Source organism: Malurus melanocephalus, unplaced genomic scaffold, assembly GCF_030028575.1.
Source record: "Malurus melanocephalus ecotype Western Australia unplaced genomic scaffold, MMel_1.1 scaffold_82, whole genome shotgun sequence".
In the NCBI taxonomy this organism is placed as follows: Eukaryota; Metazoa; Chordata; class Aves; order Passeriformes; family Maluridae; genus Malurus; species Malurus melanocephalus.
In genome coordinates, this window is record NW_026623314.1 from 1,498,714 (window position 1) to 1,514,101 (window position 15,388).

General features: G+C 40.4%; 1 protein-coding gene across 2 annotated transcripts; it reads left to right on the plus strand.

Annotated features, from left to right (window-relative positions):
- The first annotated feature begins 6,547 nt into the window (after nt 1-6,547).
- LOC130574443 (cytochrome c oxidase subunit 7A-related protein, mitochondrial) lies at nt 6,548-14,835 on the plus strand. 2 transcript variants are annotated; one of them, XM_057367667.1, is made up of 3 exons: nt 6,548-6,688; nt 13,522-13,653; nt 14,505-14,835. In XM_057367667.1, the coding sequence occupies exons 1-3, from the start codon at nt 6,617-6,619 to the stop codon at nt 14,646-14,648; spliced, it is 348 nt and encodes a 115-aa protein (XP_057223650.1). In that variant the 5' UTR covers nt 6,548-6,616; the 3' UTR covers nt 14,649-14,835. The 2 variants fall into 2 exon arrangements, with proteins under 2 accessions (XP_057223650.1, XP_057223651.1); XM_057367668.1 differs by lacking the exon at nt 13,522-13,653.
- The last annotated feature ends 553 nt before the right edge of the window (nt 14,836-15,388 follow it).

The window sequence follows — 15,388 nt, forward strand, 5'->3', positions numbered from 1 at the left end:
TCCACCAGTGGAAGAACTGCTGTTATCCTTGCTTCTTCCTGAAGAGTATGGATTCATTGTATTCTATCAATGCACATACCCAGAGATCACTTTGCACTATTTGAGGRTGGGGCTCTAACAGTGTATATCTTCAGGACATTACAACACAGAAGTTTCCAAATTTTGACATTTATTACTTATGAAAATTGTTAGTAAAACTCATCATGTGAAAAGTAACTTTCATCTGTGCATATTCCTTATATCTTGAGGCACGATAGAGAAGTGGTAAAATGTGATCATGTACTAAAATATTAATTAACTGACAAGAAGAAGTTAATTACAAGGACCATGCATCTTCCTCCAGTATCTATAACATATCTGAGAAAAAATAACTTTTGCTATGGACTGTAGATTATTTGAGAGAGAAATGCTTACAGCTAGCGGGGAGAAGGAAGAGGTGAAAGAAGACTTTGGTAGYCCTGTGAAAACAGAAAAACTCAAAGATGCATTTTAACTCTCAGTGTCCAGAGATACCACTCATTTAATTTGGGAACCTATTTCACTATGCGTATAGTGTTTAAAGGAGAAGTTCAGGAAAAGGTACTGCAATCCTGAGATTTCCCTTCTGGTTGTTAAGGAAGAAAATACGTCGCAGCAGAAAGCATACACACAGAAACTTTGAACTATGGGTTTCCCAGTCAAAATCACAAGAAGAGGCAAAATATCCAACTCTACAGTACAGCATTCCAAAACTGGRAAGTGTTATAAGCCATAGAGATAGGGCCTGGGGATTTTGAAATTACTTTTTCAAAGGTAGAATGAATAGGACTTTTAAGTAATTATTATTTTACTGACAGCCAACATTGATGTCTCAATCAGATAAAAAATTACCTTTGCTTCTGCAATTTTGAAAATCAAGGGGGAAAAAAACAATGACGACGAAGCTGAAAAGTAGCAAAAGCAATATTTACTGTAGGTTCCTCTAATGCTTTTCATATCTGGATTCAGAAGGATAAGAGAATACTTCATTGCTTGCCTGGAGTAGAGCATTGTTTTCACAATTTCCATTCTGCTTTTATTCAGGTAATACATGACTACAGGGAAACAGTCTACAAAAAAAACATAACCTACTGCCCCAGAAGTGTTATTCAGTCACTAAGCTTTATAATAATTCTATCATAAAGTTTTCAATTCTTCRTTTACTTTCTCAGAAAAGAGAACCTGGAAAGTATACAACACACATCTAACAACAAGTAAATGCTCCCAGATAAGATTCAACACCTTAAAAAGATTCCTGATCCCCATCGTACAACAGTGAGCACAATGCCCTTRTTGCCAAAATTTCTATTAAGTAACTGTTGCTATAAAGTATTTCACATGTAGAAGCCTTATCTCCAGAGAAAGAAGAGTCCAGGAAACCGAAGTGAAATACAGAATTATTTCTAAATTTACAGAGAAGATATAAATGGCTGCCTCCCTAATACCATCGCCTTCACGAAAATAAAACAAGAATTCTGTTATGAGAAAGTTATGCAGTAAAAACTTTGGCTACATTTATATTAACATTTTAAGTCTATTACAATATTAAAATAAAAAAAAAACCTACTTTTTCTTTATTTGTCAGCATTGATAGATCTATGAAAGAGAAATCCCTTAGTTGTCAATAAAAACCTATTTCCAAGAGTCATCCCTGCTGTGCTGAGTACATATGGGTTACAAAGCACCAATAAATTCAGGTACAGATTTTAGAAGTAACTACTGCCTTAGTCTGTGTATAGACTTAAAATATTTATTTCAGTTGATAAATCAATTGGAACATGTTTACAATATCAGCCTCTCACATTAATAGTTTATCTTGGTGATCATCTCCTAGTTTGGGGGGTTGTAAATATTWTGTATACACAAACAGAAAGCAAATATTAAGCAAATCCAATCTAGTACTCTTAAAAATGAGTACTGCATAAACAAAACATAAATGCACATGGCAATTTTATGTTCTAAATCCACCCACACAGTTGTTCTCAGCAATTCAGGAACAGAGTTGCATGGGCAGATTGACAGAATTTGAGTTACAGACATCTGTGCTGAAATAATGATCAGCATATGAAGGTTTTGTTCATTAAGCAACTGATTAAGGTCTTGGGTTTTTTATTTATTTTATGCTTGAAAAGAAAATAAATACAATCACAGCARCAACAACAACAAAAGAAGAATAAGTTCAAGGTACTCTGTTTCCTTCATTCACTCTAAGTGATCTGCTCATCTTGAAACATAATCTTAAAGCTACTCCAGGAACAAGCCATGATAAACAAACTTGCACGTATGAAAGTGATCTTAAAAATCTGGAAAAAAATGAATAAATTACAGGTTCCTATTTTCCTTAGCTGCTGCCAACACCACACTGGTCCCTAACAGACCAAATGTCCAACTGCCAGTCCCCATGATTTGTTTGTCTCAGTGTCTAAAAGTGAGAGCTCAGCTTAAAATCCAAACCAGGAAGTCTTTTCCTGGGACATTGTATTTATATTAACTGTACAAAATTTTATGGTCTTAAAAAGTYCACAATCTTTCTTTGAACCCTACTAGGGTGAGTGGCCTCATTTTGCCTCAAGTGCCTCCTATGGCAGCAAGATTTACAGTCTAATTACCCATTATGTCAGCAAGCCTGATAAGCAAAGCAGTCTTGGCAAAAGTCTAGAAACTAAAGTGATGTACCAAAAGTCTAAGACAAAACCGAATTGATTCCTTTAAAGGAAAGACTTTATGCTTTTTTAAATTTTTTTTTTTTAATTTATTTTTTTTTTTATTTTGCCATGGAATGTTCTCATGCTCCTGTGGTACACAAACAACAGCAGAACCTCCATTTGTAACTGTAATTTTATTCATGTTATCCTCCCATGCAACTCTCTTGCAAGGTAAACAATTCTTCGGTTTTGTAGGCTAGAACAAGAGGGAGATCACACCTAGGTTTTGTTACAACAGCTTGCAGCARTAAAGTTTCACACCTTACTTTTAAACATCAAGACTTGAATTGATTAACTGAAAAAGAGGATAAATTTGTACGTTTTTCACAGCTTCCTTGGAGCTCCAGGGCACGAACCTTTTCTTTCTGTGGCTTTCAATCAATATTGAATGACTTCTCAAGAATTTGATTCAAAAACAACAATGAAGAAAGAACTAGTTACACAATGATTGTTATCTCAAGGCATGACCTTCCACAAAACCTGCGTTCCTGTGGTACGGCAGCACAGATTCATAACGGAAAAAAAGGCAGAAGAGCGAGATACCACACAGCTTTAGCCARTGAGCTTACCAGGCACACCTATTTCTTCTGGGAAATGTTGGAACAGCTGAACTGGAGAAGCTGTAGTGCATCTGCAGACAGATATGCCCAGAATCGTTACAGTATGAACTAGAGCCCCTGGATTTCAAAAGGTCAGGACCGTTACCACACAAACCTACCCTTAGTTCACATCATTCCATTCTAAAAGAATACATGTGCCACACGTTCAGGGTCTTCTGCTCTATTACAGGCAGACTTGTAATCAAACCACTTTTAGTTTATTTGTCTCAGGAGTAAATAGAATCCTGATCAGCAAATTCTTTTCAACCATAAATTATGCAGCACATCTTCCAGTTCATTAATACTGCCTAGTCTTGAAAGCTACAGGGATTTCAGAAGGATTTTCCTGTAACATTTACAAAATATTTCCATAAATTCCGTACTTACTGAGCAAATAACATATCCTCTCCAGTTAATGTTCCTAACACAGAGTCAGAACATCGACTCAGGATATCACGYATGGAGCATCCAGCTGGTTCCCTTGATAGGAGAATAGCACAGACTTTGTGGGCTTGAAATTTCCCMAAGATGAAAACCTGCCTTCAGGAAAATAGAAACAGGTAAGAACTGTTGCAGCAAAGACCCAGTGCTCTGGCTCATAGCCCCGCTCTCCATCTGAAGTAAATAGATGTGCAGGGGTCACAAGGGCTTCCCTTGTTACTGAACACTGGTTATCCTGTGTAGGATGTGTCTGTTCAAAAGGGGATAAATCCAAGACAACGCAAGGCTTCCTTTTGCCACCRCCAAAATCAAATTCTAAAATCTAACTAGAAGGCGTTACACGGGTGGGTAAAGAAATCRCATCGCACATGTTTTATATGGGTATTTTACTTTCCAAAATATCTCCTAAGAATAGATCTTCCCCCAGTTTATAAGCAAAGTACATTTTAATAGTTTTCACTCAGTGCATGACCACAGATATTTTTATAGCAAACACATCTTCAAAACTGCATGTAAGACTCTCAGTAGGCAATAATCTAAATGGTGTGGGTCACTAACGATTAAACATTACCAACAAATGATGCTTTTTAGCAAGGCCTCAGTATGTTTAATCTTAGCCAACTCACAGCATGAACCTCAGCCATGGATTCACGCTCTTAGACTTGTCACAGCAGGGTGCTCTGGGTCACYGTCAGCATGCCAGCTGGTACCTGCCTGGCATCCAAGGCAGGCACGGAGTGACTGAGGAACACCACAGGCCCAGGGCTTTGTGCAGAACAAGGCTGAGCTGTGTCCTACGGCAGCTGAGTGGCTGCTGACTTCTCAGGAACACCAAATTCACAAACAGAAGCAGTATCGTGTCACGTTCCCCTGGTTCACGATGCTGATTTTGTTTAGCAAAAGCCTTATTTTATGCAATGAATTAAATATTTCAGATGTTTTWGGAAGATGGTGGGAGAGAAGGGAATCCCTTGATAAGAAACACGAGAATCATTTGTTAGAGTGRAGATGCAGCAATTTAGTTCCAGAAAACAAAACCACTGCTCTACCTGTTGCAAAATGTGTTAAATATGTAAGCATTTTTTAAAGAAAGGACATTGTTAGATCTTTGTATATATTCCAGTCTAATCAACAATAAAGCAGAGTTAATCCATGAAACAGCAGCTAACAAGCAAGCTCTTGTAGGGTCCAGGGGCTGAAAAGACAAATTAATTATTGGTAGAATTGCTCTGTTAAACCTTGTTAAGGTTTAAGACTTGGCATGATTTGTTGGTCTTGCACCTAGCAGGAWGTTAACAAAGCTTTGGAAGAAGGATGTACCAATGATAATGGCACAAAGAATAAAGAACTTACAGGCCAAAAGGACATCTGATGAATCTCCCAAGATAAGGAAGAAAGCYTGGCAACTGTGCTGAATCAGGTCCSACTGGGTAAAAGGTAATTCTGGCCATGAGGAGATCGCAACCACTGACTCACAGACCWCTGACTCAAGAAACCCACAGATCCAAGAGAATAGGAAGACTGAGCATGAGAACTAATTAGTGTGGGATACAAGAAAATCATTGACAAATAGAATACYAATTACTAGGAGAACTAGGTGACTTCTAGCCAATAAAGTTTGCTTGCTGAAATACATACAAAGTAATAAGTTTTGGTAGTTGTGTGCWTGAYTTGTGGAATACCACYGAGCACYCAGGATTCCACAACTCTGAAGTAAATATTCAAYGTCTCTCTCGAGTGTGCCTGTGTCAGCAACAGTGTGACCAGCAGGACCARGGAAGTGATTCTTCTGTACTCAGCATTGGTGAGGCCACAACTCCAGTCCTGTGTGCAGATCTGGGCCCCTCTGTTCAGGAAGGATATTGAGCTGCTGGAGGGTGTCCAKWGAAGGGYGATGGAGCTGGGGAAGGRTCTGGAGGACATGTCTGTTGAGGAGTAGCTGAGGGAGCTGGGGCTGTTTAGCCTGGGAAAAAAGGGAACCTCAGGGGTGACCTTGTCCCTCCATGGCTCCCTGAACGGAGGGTGTAGCCAGCTGGGGTCCGCCGCTTCTCCGAGGCAGCCAGGGGCAGGACGAGAGGAAAGGACCTCAAGCTGAACCAGGGGAAGTTTAGGCTGGAATTTCCTCGCAGAAAGAGTGACTGGGCATTGAAATGGGCTGCCCAGGGAGGTGATGGGGTCATTGTCCCTGGAAGTGTTTAAGGAAAAGCTGGACGTGGCACTCAGGTGGGGGTCGGTCACAGAYTGGAGGCGATGCTCTCGGCGGTGTTTTCCAGCCTAACTCTGAGATTATCGCTTGTTGCACAGCAACAATGCGCTTCCCCCTCAGGCGAGGCCGGTCCCGCCGGGAGCGCGCACGGGCTGGGCCGGGCTGGCACGAGAGCCCCGCGCGCTCCCGCCCCCGCCCCCGCCCCGCGAGCGGGCTCGGCACGCGCCGGGGGCGGAGCCCACTTTTGGCCGGCACTGATTGGCTGTCGCGGACCGAGCCCCCTCCGCACCGCCCACCACGGGCTCGCGTCCCTCCCCCACTGTTCTACCGCAGCTGCTCGGCCGCTTAGGGGGGGTTGCCTTTTTTGCCTGGCTGAAAATTGCCGCCGACCTCACTTTTTTCGCCAGAGACAGGCATGCTTGGAAGAGGCGCGGTCCCAATGCTTTAGTACAGGCTACTGATTTTCTTCAGATTTTTTTTTTTTTTTTTAGTCTCGTTCTTTTTGAGGCTTCCAGCTCAGGCATCTGTGCGCGGCGTCCGCGAGCCGGTGGGGCCCTTGAGGGTTAAGGCGTCGCAAAAAGCGCCGGGTGAGGGCGGGGCCGGTCCTTTCGGCGCGGTGTCGCAGCCGGTGCCCGTCCCGGCCCACCATGTACTACAARTTCAGCGGCTTCGCGCAGCGCCTCGTCGGGGTCACGGCGTCCGCCGCCTACACCCCACAGGTAACACCCCACACCCGGGCAGGGGCTGCGGCACCGCGGGCGTTTGTGGAGCCGGGGACGGATCGGCCGCCCCCACGGGCACCGAATGGATCCGGCTCCTCGTGTGACCTTGGGCGAAACGGGAAGCCGCGCTCTGYCGTGCAGCCCTTGAGTCAGCTTTGGGATGATCTGGGGGTTATAGCGAGAAATAAACGCGTTTTCATCATAGAGGACGCCCCCRGAGTTGAGCAGTGCCTGGCGGGGTTTTAAAATCACCGAATCACAGRATCAGTCAGACTAGAARAGACCCCTGAGATCATCGAGACCAGGCTGTGACCGAGCGTGTCCATGTTAACTGGGCCACGGCACCGAGCGCCACGTCCATTCTTCCCTGAAACACCTCCAGGGACGCGGCTCCACCACCTCCCCAGGCATCCCATTCCAATGTTTAAACTCCCTTTCTGTGAAGAAACTCTTCCTGATGTCCAGCCTAAACATCCCCTGGCACAGCTTGAGGCCATTTTCTCTCATCCTGTCTTTAGYTGCTTGGGAGAAGAGTCCAACTCCCACCAGGCTCTTTTCAGGAGTGGTAAGGTCACCCCTGAGCCTCTTTTTCTCCAGGCTAAACAGCCCCARCTYCCTCAGCTGCTCCTCAACAGAATTGTGCTCCAGACCCTTCCCCAGCTCCATTGCCCTTCTCTGTAGTTACTCCTCAAGAGTACTCCTTGAGGTGAGGGTCCCAGGACTGGACATTGTACTGTAAATTGCAGTTGGCAAGCAGGAACAAGGCTGTAGGTTGCCCCCTCTCTTGTGTCCATGCATGCAGAAAAAAAAAAAAAAAAAAAAAAGACTGAAAGCATTAGAAGGGAGCTTTACAAGGGAGGACACAAATCTCTAAAAGTTTGTTTAAAGCAAAATGAAAACTCACCTTTCCTGTTCATGATGCCAGCTTAGTAAATCAATGTCTCTAGTTAAAGGTGGCATTAAATAAGCTTATACTTTTTACACTACTTAGTGAAAATGCATGGTTAATTCTTCAGGAGCAAATCAAACCTGARTGAGGGGGCAATGAATCCCAAGTACATCAGTCATTTCAAGACAGAGAGAGTTGCATGCTGGTAAAAATAAATCACAGAAGTTGTTTGCTTTTCTGTACATCAGCATAGATTCCTAAGTAAAATTAGGAAGATTTGTGAYGAGGTTTTGTCATAGGACAAGTGCAGCATGGTTGTTACACCATGTTCAATTTTCTGAGTAAAGTCTGAAAAAAAATTCTTGCTGTTTAAAGAAAAACCAAAACAATAAAAAATTTTAACCTGGAGGTTAAGAATTGTAAGTCAACCTTTCAAAGAACTACCTTCAGAAAGCAAACATCTGATTAAACAACACTAATCTTAAAAAAAGTAGATACATGTGGACTCAAACAAATGAAGTCAAAATTATGGTTGGTCTTTTCCCCAATAAATTCATTAATAAAAAATAACTGAAATTACTTAAAGTCACTACGTTCTTGTAGACTAATGTGTATTGTTRTGATACACAGCTCTGTTTAATTCTTAGCCTGTCAGTTCTGTTAGCAACCTACTTTACAGTTCTACTTTCCTGGATATCCTTGACTATGAGAGTTTTACTTGGAAAATCCAGTCAAATACTGGAGGTATTAAGCAGCTGTAAAATCTCAGATTATTCTCAAGGGACCCAGAACATTATTTTTTTTTTTTTTATGTTAAGAGGACTTGATGATCAGACTGAGTACAATGGTTAATGGGTCATGCTCTTCTAGGATGCTCCTAACAAGTGCAATGCTGCAGGTTACTGCAGGACTTTTATCATTTTCCTGGAGCAAGCAATAGAGTGCACTCTTATAAAGTTTACAGAAGATATCAAGGGAGTGGCCCCAAAAAGTAGCGTTGCCATTCAGASAAACCCATAAAGAGTGGGAATGATCTGACAGGAATGCTGTGAACTTCTGTGATGGAAAAAGGCAAAATTGTACATGTAGAAAGGAAGATCCCAGGCATGGTTACAGTGTGGCAACTGAGGATCTGATGGCAGCAGCTTTATGATAGAGCCCCTGCAGGCATTGCCAGGAGCAATGCCAAGGATGCCAGCAGCATCCTGGGCTGTAGCACCATGTGCAGAGCTGTAGATTAAGGAAAGCAGCACTATCCCTCTGCTCAAGATTGGTTGGAGCACATTTAGGTGCTGTGCCCAGCTGTGGGCCCCCTGCTATGGGAATGTCAGCTGGAGCAGCTTCAGCAGGGGGSTCAGCAAGATGCTCAGCACCAGCTCAGGTTATTAAGATGGAGCCAGGCTTTACACAGGGCCCCATGGTGGGAAGGCAAAAGACACCAGACAGAAACTGCAACAAGAGAGGTTCAAACTGGATAGAAGGAAAGATGTTCATGGTGGGAAGGGGCAGACACTGGAGTGTCTGCCTAGAGAGGAACATTGTGAACTCTGTCCTCAGAGGCACTCATGGCCAGGCCAGACAAAACCCACAGCAGCCTGGTGTCACCTCTCTTCTAAACTAAAGACTAAAGAGTACTCAAGGGCTCTTCCATCCTGAATTACCCTGSGATCTTAAGTAAACATTGAGGTAACAGAGACGTTCTGGTGTAGCAGTTTCTTGCCAAAGATGGTTTCTTGTCCTTCTCTTTCCTTATCACTTTGGAAGGCTCCTTGGATAGCTGTTGGGGGGCAGGGGTGCAAGAAACAGAGAAGAATAAATATGTTCTAGTATGTCTGTTTGATAAGAATATATCCAACACTACTGCAATGTTTGGGGCACTTCTTACCTCTTCTAGAGAAAGACATTTTCAGAATTCAAAGTTATTTTCAAGCATTTAAACTTCATTTATATAGTGGAGAGCAAAGGCTTGGGGATGGAATGGGGCAAGGCTTCAAGCTTAAAGTCTTTTCTGGAAGTTATATATAAAGTTACTTTCATTCCTTTTTTACGATGTTATTAGGCCGACTTTTTGGTAGAATTTCCTTTCTTTTCCCCCTTAAGTTTTACTGAATTCCCAGGTCACAGACTTAGATGTGTCAGTTTGCTAAAAATGTTTTCAATAAACAGCAATTGAAATACAAGGATAATCCCATGAGTATGGAGGTGTCAAGTCCAAAAGAAAGTAAATTTTTTCCTATTGATTTCATTGCTCCATTTAATAAAACTATAGATCAGCATGTAAAGTGTTTGCTTTTAATGTTGCTATTTATTTTGATGTTTCAAAAAGTGAAGACATCCTACAATTCAAATTCTCCTTGATAAAAYATGCAGTATAATAATTCCCTTTCTTCTGTGCTGTTACATTCTGGTTCTTCCCAATGGAGTGCTGTTTTGCTGCAGGTATAAGCTTATTGTGGGTTTGCAAAATATGAGTCCAAATATATTTCAGGTGTCCAAATGTATTTCAGAAATTCTTTTGCTGACAGTAATATAACTAACAGGTTATACTAACAATATCTCTTGAATTTGAAATCTGTATTGTTCTTTCCATCTCAGACTTAGCATTCTTAAAAGACTTAATTTTGCCTTTAACAAAGTTGTATAAAGTCGTCTAAACAATTTGTCTTATTTGAGTAAGTGGGAACTTCCAAAGCTAGTTGAGGAGTGAAATAGCTTGAAAACTAGTCCTCCTATTTAGGTGGATAACGACTGCCATAACTGTTACAAATTAAATGAACAATATTCATTAAAGACTTGGTTTATGTTTAAATTACAAGCAGTGGCATCAGTTTTAGATGAGGACAAGTTATATCAACTTTTCTCTAGTTCATCTACTGAACATCAACTTAGTAGAAATTTACTTATGCTACRATACCTTCACTTGATACAATTTATTTTGCTTGTAGCTGTTAAAAGCCCAGATGAGACAGAGACTTTTTGATTTTAACCAATATGAATTGCTCTTTTTTGAGAATCTATAATATGTAGCCTTTTATGCCATAGATGATACTTAATACACAAAATCACTGTTACTGAAGTATGTCATACCAATACAAAGTGATCTTAACTAAGAGTCCTGTGTTAGTGATTACAAATATATTTAACTTTATAAAATGAGGGGTGTTCTACTGTGAAGGACTTGCTACTTGGTTTAGAAGTGTCTAGGTTGAGCAGGTTCATGAAAGTTATTTTAATGCATGTTCTGAAATACTGATTCTCAGAGTAACTTTCCTGTCCCCTTTTTCCTTTGGCCCTTATSTCCGTTTTCTCTCTCATTACCTGATCTGTTTGAACAATTCCCCTATCACTTAAAAGCTTAAGAGTGGTGTTGTCTCCATTAAATTATTATTCAAATCCTTAACTGTTTTGGATGTCAGGAAAATGTAAATCTTACTTGCAAATTCATACTAGCAAGGTGTAAGTTTGTTTTAACTTGGAGCCTGATGGCCAACCACCAGATGCATTGGGTTCTGAGATCTTCAGATGTCTGACAGGAAAACAAACACACTGCAGAAGTGTAGGCAGAGAATTCTGTTTGCTCTTTTGGATTAGCTACATATCTTGACCTTTCATTGAGGACTTCAGCATTTGAAAAAATCATTGCTTTAGCATGCTGATGGAATCAGCTGATSTTGGCTTTCCTGCATAACTACATGTGCTGTACTTTGTCCAAGAATTGGAAAGAAAGTCATGTTATGCTGATTAGAAATAAAAGATTAACACCTTAATACCAGAAGCAAAATTATCAATGTATAACTTTTTTTTTTTTAAATGAAGCATAGGTCAAATGTATAGAGGCATTAATTCCTCAGTACTGTCCTGAGACACTGATGTAATTTAATAAATCTTTGGTTTTGATAATTAAATGCAGGGACTAAGGGTCATTTAAGGTGTCTCAGTTCTTACTTAAAAATTATCTGTAGTGAGATTCAGCCGTTACATTACACTGTGGATTTCTCCTCAGCCATGCTAAACTTAGTGAGCTGGRTGTGAGATAAAGCACTTGCCACTTTCTCTCGATAACCACAGACAAGTACCAAGTTGGAACAGCTAGGCATTTGCACTAATTTAACTGGGCTTGGTTGAAGTTGGCCACAAGATTCACAATTCATGGGTGGAATTCAAATGAAATTGGAGGGAGGAACCCTAATCAATGCAGTGTCTAGGTTAAGCAAACTGAACTGTGTTCCTTGAGCACAACAAGCAGGAATTGCTGTGATATACTAACTGTTGAAGTTACTAGATGGCACTGCTCCTGAAAACATTAGGCTCTTGGGAAGGCAAAAGGAARATTCAAAATTGAAAACTGAGGCAGAGAAAAGATGTGCATTTTCACATTTGGTGMTGTACTAACAATCAAGAGGGCAAGAAAAGCTTTGGAGAAAAAGTCACCTGCACCTTTGTTATAGACATCTGTTCTGTAGTTATTTCTATCTAATCATCAACTTTTAAAAAACAGATCTGATAAAGTACTTAAAGTTCCTGTAGGCAAAATACTTGTCCAAAGTTGCTTTCTTCAAGCCTTTGATGCAGCTGCTACTTAGCCTTGATATATAGGCAGTAACTTCCCATGACTAATAGTAGTTCCCTAGATGCTTCCTTCATAGCACTGTGGCCAGACCTGTGTATACCTTCTGTGCAAGCCTGTTCAGTAGAAAGGCAGTTACTGAATGTACCTAAGAATTCCATTTTGCTTGCTGCCTTTCAAAACAACCAGAAATGTCACAAATGGATTCTAATGTTTGTTCAGGCACTAGAAGAATGGGAAGCTGAACCCATATCTTCAGGACAGAGCACTGATGACCATTCCATAGACTATTTTGGGAAGCTTAGAAGCCTGTTTTTTCTGCTGAAGATGGCTGTTATAGCAGAGAATTTACATATGGAAAACACATCTGGTCTATGGCTGGCACAAAAGAAAAAGTGCCAGTTTGCTTCCAGCTCCAAATACTGACAGACAGTTTTCTTCAATACAAAATGCATCAACTAGTCCTTTGAATAGAAACCAGAATTTCAGCTCAGTCTTAACTTGACCCATGGCTGCTTCTGTTTGTAATAAAAACCTGTTGCATTAAACTAACTGTGCAGAAAAATTGCAGCTGTTTTGAGACCCATAATGTAAAACATCACTGCCACATGTCCAGACATAACTGTCAAATCTAACTRGAATAATAGAGACAAGGAAGCCACCTCACGTTGGCTGTGACTCAATCATAGAACTGAATTAGGTGGTTTCTAGTTCTGGCAAATGTAGAGTATAACCATGCGTACCAAAAGGAAGTTGACCTCTGCTGCTTGTGGAGAGTACACTGAGATGTGGAAACTTGCAGCAACATGTGAATTATAGGATGTCATTATGCCTGCATAAAATAGCCATTGTGTCAGAATCTCTGAAGGGCCTTGAGTACCATGTAAAATTTCTGTGTGACACAAGTGATGTTAATTCTTTGTTTTTGAAACCCCGAACTATGCATCCAAATTATTTAAGGCCCAATTATGTATGGCTACTATTTGCAGCATTCCAGAGGTAGAGTTCATTCCCTGACCCTAGCATCAGGGATCCTTGATCCTAATCTTACTGTTCTGAGTCCTAGATACTCTGTGGGCAAAATACAAACTGTAATTTGGACCAAGTACCAGCACAGAAAAAAAACAGCTATAAATTTATGCCATGAGGAAATTTAAAAGGAGTCTCCTATTTTCCTTGCTAAGCTCTGACCCAGAGTTGTCACTGAGATATCAGTGGGCCAGCACTGTTTTTGTAGCTCATTCAAGTCTTCATGCCAGATAAGTACTCTTTGTAAAGTATCTTTGTAATGGCTGGAAGCGTGCCTGGTTAATGTGACAACTGGTACATTTGCAAGTGTGATATACCTTGATATTTTAATCTTTATTTATGCAGGGACTCAAACCAATAGTTCCCACTGAACCCCCAGCTCCGATTTTTGAGACAAGTAAACTTCCTCCAGATTTGCCAACAGCTGATTCTAACTTGGTTCTAAACAAGGTGCCAGACCTACAGAAAATTTTTCAGGTAATGACAACTTTGAGAGTAACTTAAAGAAAACTGGAGGCTTGGACATATCCGTCCTTATTTTAACATAGCTAACAACTTTTGCCATTCCACAATACCTAAATTCTGTAAAGAATTCTTAGTCAAGAAACTGTCAAGCACACTATAACTTGTGTACCTGTACTATACTGTCAAGTGTATATATATGCTTTATATAGAAAATGGAAAGCCTAGTAACCTAGTCTATTTGCTGACTTCAGAAATTTTTGTTGTATTTTTGATTATTTGAAGCACTTCCTCTCTGGCAATCTGCCTTAAAGCAGATGTGGAGGAGCAAAGCAGATCATWACTGTTTTGTGTATAATTGAAAATTACTGAAGCTGTTTATAGTGCAGTATAAGAGCAGCACAATAAAGTTCTCTAAGCCTGTTTATTAGCTATGCAATTTCTAAATTTAGTAGGACTTTTCTTAAAACAAATTAGTTAAGCTTTTTTTTAAGCATCGAGAATGTCCTTTATATAATGTTCCCTTTTCTCTCTTACATGCCACTTCTATTTGGAATATGTCAGTCTGACTTGCTGAATAATTTTTTATACATTTCTTTTCATGTTGTTAGTGACACTTTTCCCATCCAGGTCCTCTTTCTACTATAATCTGATATATTCTTTCTGCTTGCACTAAACAGCTTTGGCTAACAAATATAACTTGCCTTTGCATTTGTTTTGCTGGATAAAACCTACATACCCTTGGTTGTAGTGAGCCTGTTTGTCAGGAGGTTTCCCTCTTGGTAGTCTAGTAATTTACCCAAGGTAGCTCATTCCTCAGTGCTAATTTGTTTTTTGTTTGTTTTCTCCTTGAACTCTTCCCACAGAGATCAGATGGGCTGCCAGTACACCTKAAGCGAGGAGTTCCAGATAAGATGCTCTATCGGACCACGATGGCTCTGACAATAGGAGGGACTATCTACTGTCTGATAGCACTGTACATTGCCTCACAACCAAAAAACCAAAATTAAATGAACCACACTCCATGGACTCACAGCACTTCTCTGAAAGACCTCCTGCATGTACCTCTTTGCACTGGAATCTATTCCCTGTGATCACATAGGGTTCAGATGAGATTTCTAGGAGAAAAATGTTTTTAAATCGGTTGCCTTATATATTCTAAAAAACCAATATAAACAGAGAAATACATGATTTTAACATATGGTTGTAGTTTTTCTTGTCTTGCAGAAGTRTATGAACAGTTGGAGAAAGTTAAGCTTTTCCTTCCTTCCCTCCCCCAACTTAAATAATGTTAGAGAGAGGACCGGACAWATACTTYGTGGCCTATGCACAACATTCCTTAGTGGAAGGATGCTGCTAGTTTCCAAAACACTAAAAACAAATAATTTAATTATTATAGCTTACTGGGAATGTGTTTCTGTCATGTACAACTCACTGTATCTAATCAAGTGGCAGTGGAACTTTACTGTTGGTGTATTATTAAATAATATACCACCTCTGGTGGTAGGACAAAGGATTTGTCTCCTTGRAGCAATTAAGGTGGATTTATTCCATAACTTTAGCATCACTGTGCAGCAGAGTGCACCATTATTGTAGCATCAGTTACACCAATTGTTGGACTTTCCTTTGTTGAACTATATTATTGTGCAATAAAGATGACTACATGAATACTAAAACAGGCAAGTCTCAAAAGTTTCAGACCACTTCAGCACACCTGGTAGTGAAATAAACATAATTGGTATACTTCTAA